The 9,089-nt window shown below is 58.6% G+C and overlaps 4 protein-coding genes across 4 annotated transcripts; 3 read left to right on the plus strand and 1 right to left on the minus strand.

The window, feature by feature from the left end:
• The first annotated feature begins 237 nt into the window (after window positions 1-237).
• On the plus strand, window positions 238-902 carry SDRG_13985 (hypothetical protein). Its single transcript, XM_008620086.1, has 2 exons — window positions 238-700; window positions 743-902. The coding sequence occupies exons 1-2, from the start codon at window positions 316-318 to the stop codon at window positions 835-837; spliced, it is 480 nt and encodes a 159-aa protein (XP_008618308.1). The 5' UTR covers window positions 238-315; the 3' UTR covers window positions 838-902.
• A 959-nt stretch (window positions 903-1,861) lies between these two features.
• SDRG_13986 (hypothetical protein) lies at window positions 1,862-3,726 on the plus strand. Its single transcript, XM_008620087.1, has 7 exons — window positions 1,862-2,237; window positions 2,316-2,563; window positions 2,608-2,739; window positions 2,789-2,924; window positions 2,973-3,141; window positions 3,186-3,462; window positions 3,510-3,726. Exons 1-7 carry the CDS (start codon window positions 1,908-1,910, stop codon window positions 3,595-3,597), a joined length of 1,380 nt encoding a protein of 459 aa, XP_008618309.1. The 5' UTR covers window positions 1,862-1,907; the 3' UTR covers window positions 3,598-3,726.
• Window positions 3,727-4,045: 319 nt separating this feature from the next.
• SDRG_13987 (TKL protein kinase) lies at window positions 4,046-6,194 on the minus strand. Its single transcript, XM_008620088.1, has 5 exons — window positions 5,754-6,194; window positions 5,101-5,702; window positions 4,963-5,050; window positions 4,354-4,917; window positions 4,046-4,280 (listed from the first exon to the last, which is right to left on the minus strand). The coding sequence occupies exons 1-5, from the start codon at window positions 6,024-6,026 to the stop codon at window positions 4,065-4,067; spliced, it is 1,743 nt and encodes a 580-aa protein (XP_008618310.1). The 5' UTR covers window positions 6,027-6,194; the 3' UTR covers window positions 4,046-4,064.
• Window positions 6,195-7,259: 1,065 nt separating this feature from the next.
• On the plus strand, window positions 7,260-9,089 carry SDRG_13988 (hypothetical protein). The gene has a single exon (XM_008620089.1). The coding sequence runs from the start codon at window positions 7,776-7,778 to the stop codon at window positions 9,021-9,023; it is 1,248 nt and encodes a 415-aa protein (XP_008618311.1). The 5' UTR covers window positions 7,260-7,775; the 3' UTR covers window positions 9,024-9,089.

Genomic DNA, 9,089 nt, shown 5'->3' on the forward strand with positions numbered 1-9,089 from the left:
CGTCCAGCGGGATTCACAGCGGGCTGGGACCTCTCATGTGACAACACCGGGCTCATCACGCAAGTTGAAGTAGCCGCGCACGACGCCACCCGCATCACCGTGGGCTCAAAAAAGCACCGCCGCCAAGGTCATCATGTCGTCGATGATGACGTTTCCAACGTCGGACAAGTGCGATCGATGCCGACACCTCCAGGGCGGAAGTAGACGCCGCGATCTACCGCATTGGCCGACGCAACTGCCAGCAACATCAACTTCCAAGTTCTCGCACCAAAGGAGCTGTCCAAGGCCGAAACGAGTTATCTCAACGAACGCAACATGGCGATTCGTGCTCACAGAAAGAAAGATGAGACAGCCCAGCGCCAGGGCAACGAGGCAACGGATGTCGCCACGGCCCATATCGCCCACCACGAGGCGCGTACCGAGTACGGCAAGGATACGACGATGTCGGCAACCATGGAGGTGAGCTACACATGGAGCCACTTCAAGCAAGCCTTCCGCGGCGCCGCCGCTGCGCTTGCATCGACCGACGCTGACCGGCCAAACACGGCCGACGACGTCAAGAGCATGGTCGTGTATGTTAACAAGCAGCTCAGTAACGCGACGGCGAGCGCGGTGGATGTCGCTGCAGCGACGGTGCAGCCCACTGTACTTGCTTGGGTCACACGCACGAGCTCGAACGGCGCTGTCGACAACTTGGACAGTGGGTGTTGACCGCTTGAACGAAGCTATTGACTGAGCGAAGAGCGCATCGTCCAGCGCTACCATCAGCGAGGTCGACCCGAGGAGTCGCTTTCAGAAGCCAAGGAGCAGGTCGAGTGCCGCGTCTACAATGTGTAGTGGCATTGTAGGTTTGAATCTCGTACATACGCAAGTCCCTGGCACGTGTCGAAGTCGTGCTCTCGGTAACATCGCTGGGCGTCCGTCCTACTTACACTACTTTGGAGTGATACTCACCAACCACTGTAGCCCGTTCGTTCCCAGAGCCCTTGCGCAAGTAGAGCGGATGACGCGTAGCCAGAGTTGCGAGACGTGGCAGCAGCGGAATAATGCTCATCGCCACCATTCGTAGTGCGCGCGGAATCGTCGATGCAAGGAGGCAGACGTCAATAAGACCACGTCGGAAACCCCGATGACGACCTGCGAACCGTCAGTGCCGAGAGCGATCACGCCTGTCGAAGCCGGCTTTATACCTGCTGTGGATCCCGTTTCAACGTTGCTGGAGACCGTCTGCAGTGGCGCCACGTCATTGCAGCGTCACCAACACGCCCAATGACCACACTGCAGAAATATTAAATGAGCCGCATGACACTCACGAGTATGGTGGTATGAGGAAAAGGACCTTGGGCTTCTACCTGGGCTTCTACGTGAACTGCTGCTGAACTCGATTGAAAATTGTTGGACGCTGTCGACAGTGGCGCCACGTCATCGCACGGGCACCGGTACACCCAATGACCACGTTGCAGAGTTCCTAACTGAGCCCCTTTAAACGAACCCAATATGTTAGTATAAGAAAAGGACCCCAGGCTTCTACGGGCACTGCTGCAACTTGGTGGACCACGCCTGCAGTGCACCACGTCACTGCACCATGACCAACCGGCCGAGTTCGTATTCCACCTGGGCGACATTGCAACCGACTCGCAACTTGTTGGCATGCATAAAGGCTAGTCCATCCACTAGCTATAGCGAGAAAGGTGTATCGTTGTGGTGGTAGCCGAAAGCACGCTCTTCCTGCTGTCTTGTGCCAAGTATCAATTTTGTATCAAGTTGGATGACAAATGGCAAAAAACTGGTTCCGATCAAATAAATGCCTGCCGGCCGCCATTCAATGGATTTGACAGCGTCACGGGATAGCCAATCACAGCGCACGCTCTCGGAAAGGCCATCCAATCATCCTCGAATAGACCGACATGAGCCTCGAGCAGCTCCCGACCTTTGCCCGCGCTGCGATCGCGACGCAGACGGACGCGACAAAAGGTCGCTACGTGACGGCCACCAAGGCCTTTGCGCCGGGCGACATTGTGTTCAAGGACGAGGCGTTTGTGTACGCGACGTGCGACTGCGAAGCGCTGCTGGAGGACGTCACGCAGTTTGCCAAGCTCCTCGACGAGACCGAAGGCCAGCCCGAGTTCGCCAAGTCGATGCGCAAGTCGTTCCATAAGATCTTGGTGGCCATGATGGACATGGACATCATCAGCGACGTCGACCGCGCCAAGTGCATTCTCAAGGTTGTCACCAAGGTACGCTGCATATATGATTTCTATGTTATGATATCTATGCTGCTTATTAACGAGAACGCTACATCGATCGACGTGTAGTACCTCGAGAGCAAAGCGTCGGTAGCGGCCTTGCTGCAGCTGTCGCATGCCAACAACGAGGCGTGCGAAGCGGCCGCCAAGACGCTCCGCAAGACGTTCCCGATTGTGTTTCAGTCGGTGCCGCAGTCGGTGCTCACGAAAATCATTGGCGTCCTCAACACCAACTCGCACGAACTCGAGACGCTTGGTGGCACCGGTCTCTTCCTCTCGGCCTGCCTCATGGAGCACAACTGCGCGCCCAACTGCAGGTAGATGCCACTCGCCAAACTCTCAATGAACCAAACCAAATTAGCTTTACGACGGCCGAGACGACGCTGTGGGTGACGGCGATTCGCCCGATCGCGCCCAACGAGCCGCTCTCGATCGACTATGGCAACATGTTTTACCGCCCGACCGCTGAACGCCAAGCGAGCATGCTCGACGGGTACGGACCTCGCACTCTTTCAAGCGTCAACGTTGCAACTTTGAGTTAGCTACTGCTTTGCGTGCCAGTGCGAGGCGTGTACGAGCCATATCGACCGCGCGCGCGCGTTCCGCTGCGGCCACTGCCAAAGCGGGATCGTGCACCCGTCGCCGACGGCCGGGTATGCGTGCCAAAGCTGCCACCAGGTATCCTAACCCTAACCACCTCCACGTCGGGAGACTGAGTATGCGCAGGTGCTGACGCCGGCCGAAGTCGACGACGTCTGCCGTCTCGAAGCGGCGCTGCAAGAGAACTTTCCCGATACGCTTGCGGGCATTGAAGCGGCGTCAACCGGCCGCCTCCACCCGCACCACTACCTGCTGTTCTGGGCCCTCGATGCCCTCGGGCTCCGCGGCGCTCAAGGTATGTCGAGCATGTGTCGACTAGAATGGCTAACATGTGGCTAGCGCTCGTGCACAACGTGTCGACGTTGGCGGCCATGTGGGACCGCATCATCTCGAGCATGGAGTACGTTGTGCCGGGCGCCCACCACGAGAAGACGATCTACTACGACCAGCTCGCCCAAGTGCGCGTCATCACCGGCGACATTGCCGGCGCCAAGGCCGCGTATGCCAAGGCGTACGAGATCTCGTGTGTTGTGAGCGGCGCAATGACGCCGCCGACGCTCGCGCTCAAGGACCTCGTCGAGAACGTGCCGACGACGCGCGACGAGCTCGTCCAGCGGTTTGCCTTTTGTTTCAAGTTCAGATCACCGACCTATGCATGTGTAGGTATGGCGAGGGACATGGCGACGAGATGGAGTACGACGAAGACGACGACGAGGATGACGATGACGACGACGATGATGACATGGCGTAGTTGTGGACAAGTTGTCTATGTTCTTCAAAACCGGTCTCCGGAGCTGCTTAAGAGTGTGGTCTCCATAGTGAGAAGAGGTGTCCTGGCTAATGTCACCACGGCCCTTCTCTCAGCACAGGGCGATATCGAGTTGATACGAGCTCGGCATCGTCATCAACCAGCAAGGACGTTGAGTGGACGCCAACGCAGTGGAATGATGCGGTAAAGGTGACGCACACGAGCTGGACCACAAAACCAGCGAACTCGACCAGTGCTTTCTGGATATCCTATCTGCGAGACAGTGTTCTCGTCCTTTTCACCGCCTTTGCCCCTGCGTATCATGCAGCACTGTAGCGCGTCCGTGGTGTACAGGGCAAAAGCTCTTGCTCTATGAGATAGGAGTCGTCGGACTCTCTACGTTTGAACCATCACGCACTGCGTCCTCTCTCGATCCTTGTACACGTAGAGATACAAGAGAATAACATATACTACGTGATGGGGGTTTCTACGTCACACGACCGACTGTCCCGACGACTCGCTGTGCTACTTCGGCGCATGGCGTGGACGAGCTTGCGGAGTCGACTTTCGAGGTCCCTTGCGCTCGGCCGGACGTCGGCGTCGTACGCCAAACAGTCGTCCGCGATCGCCTTGACGTCGTTGGGAATCGCAGCAGTAAACTGCGGGCGAAGGCCGCCTTCGACCACCTACACCAACCAACAATCCATCAGTTCATCTATCCATGAATCCAACAATCCATTTATCGATCCAACGACGTACCTGAAGTGCAATCTGGGCGTCGCCGACCATCGCGTCCATACCTTCGTCCGCGCCAGCATACGGCGTGTCCATCAGGTCGAGCTCGGCCACGAGCGCGCCAAAGCTGTAGATATCGGCCTTCTCCGAGTAGCGCTCGCCCGTAAAGACCTCGGGCGCCATGTAGGCGACCGTGCCCTTGTTGATCGTCATGGTGGCCGTGAGACACGTGGGCCGCGAGATGCCGAAGTCGCAGAGCTTGGCGACGAATTGCGCGTTCAAGACCACATTTTTGGCCTTGATGTCGCGATGGACCAGCTCCAAGCTGTGCATGTAGTCGAGCGCCATGCTCACTTGGTGCGCAATCTCAAGCTTGGACGTGAGGGCGGACTGCGGGCGGGCCCACTGCAGCCACTGCTCGGACCGCGGCCGTGTCCGCTGGTCGCGTAGGATCGAGAGCACGTCGCCACCGGCCATGTACTCGGACACGATCGCAATGTCATGCAGCGTCGTCCAAGCGACACCAAGAAACGCAACAATGTGCGGGTGCCGCAATGCCGCCGAGATGCGAATTTCTTGCATAAACTCCTACATATACCATTAATCCTCTGTACCCATCTTGAACTATCGCACCTGGATCGCGTCATAGTCTTTGCCGTTGGCGATCTGCTTGATGACGACCGCGTGGTGCTGCCAGCGAGCGCGGAAAATCAAGCCTTGCCTGCATATCAGACATATCAGATCGTACATGACAATGCAATGATGACGCACCCGCCGTGGACGAGCAGCGTCTTGTCGGTGAATTCGGAGAGTGCAATGCGAAAGCGAATGATACGCGGGTCGAACCGGACGTCGGTCGCCGACATACTCATGTTGGACGCCGCCATGGACGCGCGGTCGTTGGTGCGAAGGACGTACGGCGCCAAGTCCAGGTCCAGGTCCATCGTCGAGGCCCGCGTCGTCGGGATGCGCACGAGACTGGCGCGGAGCGGCTTGCGCCGTCGCCGCCGTTTGCAAAAACAAGCGAGCGCACCGATGGCGCCGAGGCTGCCAACGCACGCGCAGATAATCCCGACCGTGTACGACGTTGACGACGGGCTTGTCGTCGAGGCCGACGAGACGTTGAACGGAAAGTCGGGCGTGTAGTGGAACGTCGCTTGGCAGTACGAGAGCGGGTCGAGGAACTTGCTTTGGTACGAGCTCGCTTCCTGTGTCCCGGGCGCGACGCCGCACGACGCGCTAAAGACCGAGAGGTTCTGAAACAGAAACTTGCACGCTTCGCAGTGATACAAGTCGCCGGCGCCAAGCGTACTCGCCACGCCACACGAGAGCGCGTTGCGGTTGACATGCGTGAGCGTCGCAATGCACGCAGGCTATAGAGGAGACTGTGAGTCGTTGCGGGCGAGCGCGAGCACAAGACGTACGTCGCAGTGGCGCGCCGGGTACGTGTCTTTCGGTACTTTGCACGGATGCGATGCCAAGGCAGCGGCGACCTGCGTCGCATTGACGCAGCTTGGCACCTGGCACCACAACGTCGGCATCATGTACGTGATGTTGCGCGCGCTCGTGATGACCGAGCAGTTGTCGACCGCATCGTCGTACGCAGCCTGCAGTGCGTCGCAGCTGGCGCCGGCCACGAGGCGCGTCGACTCGAGAAGGCAACCGACGAGCAGCAGCACGCGGACGCCGAGGCCCATATCGTAAGCAACTCACGCGACCAACGCCCTTCTGCCGTCGCCGCGATGCCATTGGTCGATTGTCTGGTATCCGGTCATCCGGATAGCTCGATCTGGTCGGTGGTCTGTCTCGTCGACCTCTCAGTCGCTCGCGCACATGTGTAAAAACAGCGTCCACAGCTCGCTTCCCAACTAGAATGGTCGAGCTCAGCACTGGCTGTTTCGTCGCCGAGCTTCGGATTATATGTACAACAAGACAAATCTATGCGACATGCGACTACATCCTCTATGACTACCGGTATGCCAGTGTATCTTTTGTCGGTTTGAACAGAATTTGGCTATTCGATCCCACTCGCCATTTCGGAAGTCGACTTGAGAGGTGGACAATACGACAATTGGGCGTCTATTGTGTACCTTCTGCTAAAAATATGGTGTGGAAAACTCGTCATTTTGGCGCTGGCTTGGTGGCGACGCTAACGGTGTGGAAGATGCATGGGTCGAACCACCTCTAGTCCAGCGACGCAAAGACAAGACGAGGACCAAGGCGCCCCTCGCCGACCGCCAAGCACAAGCGAATCGTGGGCAAAGAAGCCAGCCGTCGGCGCATGGCCACGGGACAGAGACGGCGATGCAATGCGAAACGCAGTAGCTTTTGATGGTGCGATTCCGTACGTCACCAAGCACACGGCGAGTGCAGACGGCCACCGCTTCGAACCCGTCCCACGGACGTATTTATCGCACCAGCACAAAATAATTTAGCCTCTTGACAAGAGGTTTGCTAGCTCATATAGGCCGTGCGGCCACGCGCCCCGGCAGGAACGTCGGCGTAGCGACGACGTGAAAGGCGCCGGATCAGCTTCACATTGAAGCGGCTGCGGCACGCGGATTGGTCCATGCAATTAAATTTCAGCCAATCCAGCCTCGCCATACCAAAATGCATCCCTCGTCGCAGATGCTGGGCCATGATGATGATTGCACTCAACCAAGCGCCGCCTTCAACTCCACATCGCTGTGGCCATGGCACAGAGACGCGTCGCCGTCTTGTAGTATCTTGCGCCCTGCGTATTTGTCCAACCAAGGGCCTCGGCTGCTACATCGCGGGCTCGTGCCGCAACTGCAAGGAAGGGTGCGCTACAGTAGCACTTGGGCGTCTCGTGCTCGCTGCGTTACGGCGCTTGACGAGCAAACACTCGCTGCGCAATTCGCCGCGCCGTCGCCACGAGGGTGCGCGGGTGGTGTCGCAGCAAGCGAACCGCCAACTTTGCTACGCACTTGGGTCATCGCATGTGGCCCTGTCTAGGCCGTGACGTCGGGGCCCGAGCCCTCTCATACGCCGCTTCACGGAGGATGCTGGGTCGTGTGGCGACCAATTTGCAACGTTATTAGCCTGGACTCACACCCATGAGTGCGCGATCTTGAGCGGACGCGCGGTCGCGCTGCGCGTTACGAGGTGCGCCGACGTCGTGCGCGTCGGCAGCAGTGGCACCGATCGTCGCCACCAGTCGTGCTCGGTTGCCTCTTGGGCAGAGCCACTCTGGCGCAGAACGCGCCAGGCGACGAGGGCGGCCAGTACACTGTATGCTGGCTACTTGCTTGTAGGATCCGCAAACGCACCCAATTGGTTAAAAACCACGCGTTTCCATACAAAAAGCCAAACAGAATTTAAAAAATCGAAGCCACACGCTTCGATATTTCGTCGACCAGCTGCTGCGCGACCACCCTCGGACGCAACTGCGCCGGTCATACCGACAAACGACAGAAACACCAAGCATGATCGTCCTGCCGTTCGTCTTGCTGGCGCTCGCAGGCGTCTGCGTCGCCGGTATCATCGTGTATGCCTGCACGCACAAGCCCGAGGACGAGTGGAGGGAACGCACCGAGCCACTCATGGCCACATGCGCCGTCGAGACGCCGATCGCCGTGCACATTACACTGCCGCAAGAAACATCATCATCTACCATCGAGGCAGCACATAGCCAAGCGCCAAGTTGTTGCACATGCAGAGGCTGTGGCGCGACCATCGACCCGAGTCTGCTCGACCTCGCCAACGGCCTCTGCGTCGCCTGCAGCTACCAGTCGATCCGCGTGCCGTCGCTCGAGATTGACATGCCCAACGACGACGAAGAGGAGGAGGTCGACACGACGGGCGATGTGCACTCGTACCGCGACACGAACGAGGACGAGCTCGTGAGCTACTACTACAAGAGCGACCAGCCGCCGACGACCGACGAAGGTACGACGGCCGAAATGGAGAGCCCGCAAGATGATTTCGACTACGACCAAGGCGCGCCAGCCAAAGAGAGCATCCTCGAGCCGTACCTCGAGATCGACGTCGACGGTCTCTCGCACGATATTGACGGGTCCCTCGACGAGTGCCCACAACACGACGACGAGCAGGACGTGGCAGACGAAGACGTCGAGATTGCCGAAGAGGCCCTCTCGCTCATCCAGGACATGTGGGATATTGCGTACCAAGCCCACCTTGGCGTCAGCGATGCCGAGGTCGCAGACGCCTTTGCGGCCATGGCGCTGGATTTGGATGCGACCGCCGACGCGATCCAGAAGGAGCCGCACCTCTTGTCCGAGTCGTTCCACTTTTTATCGCAGTCGCTCGCGTCGCTGCTCGAGCTCGTGCCCGACGAGTGGAGCTCGCATGTTGAAGCGACTGAGCTCAAGTTTGAAGCGCTCCAGTTTCGGTACCACTCGAAGCTCACGGTCGAGTGCTGCTTGGACTTGGTGTCGCATTTGTACGAGCTTGTCGAGTGCGCCAAGACGTTTGGTGTCGACGCCGACGTCGCCGGATCGCTCTTGGAAGGCCTCGAAGAGCTCGCCGCGGCCGTGGAAGAGACGCCGTGCGAGCTCGTCTCGTGGCTCTCGTACCTCGGCGCGACGGTCAAGCTGCTCAAAGCCTACGAACGCGACTTTGCCAACGCGTCCATGTGGGAAAACGTCATCGAGTGTGAACGGAATCTGGAGCCGCTGCAGATGCACTGCTGGGAGATTTACTCGCCTTGCTAGCGCCATCGGAGTTATTTAGCGCCCTTTTTGTACCCTAGTAGTGAATATATGTCGAGTGGACTTGTG

This window comes from Saprolegnia diclina (genome assembly GCF_000281045.1).
Source record: "Saprolegnia diclina VS20 unplaced genomic scaffold supercont1.65, whole genome shotgun sequence".
Taxonomy (NCBI): domain Eukaryota; phylum Oomycota; class Saprolegniomycetes; order Saprolegniales; family Saprolegniaceae; genus Saprolegnia; species Saprolegnia diclina.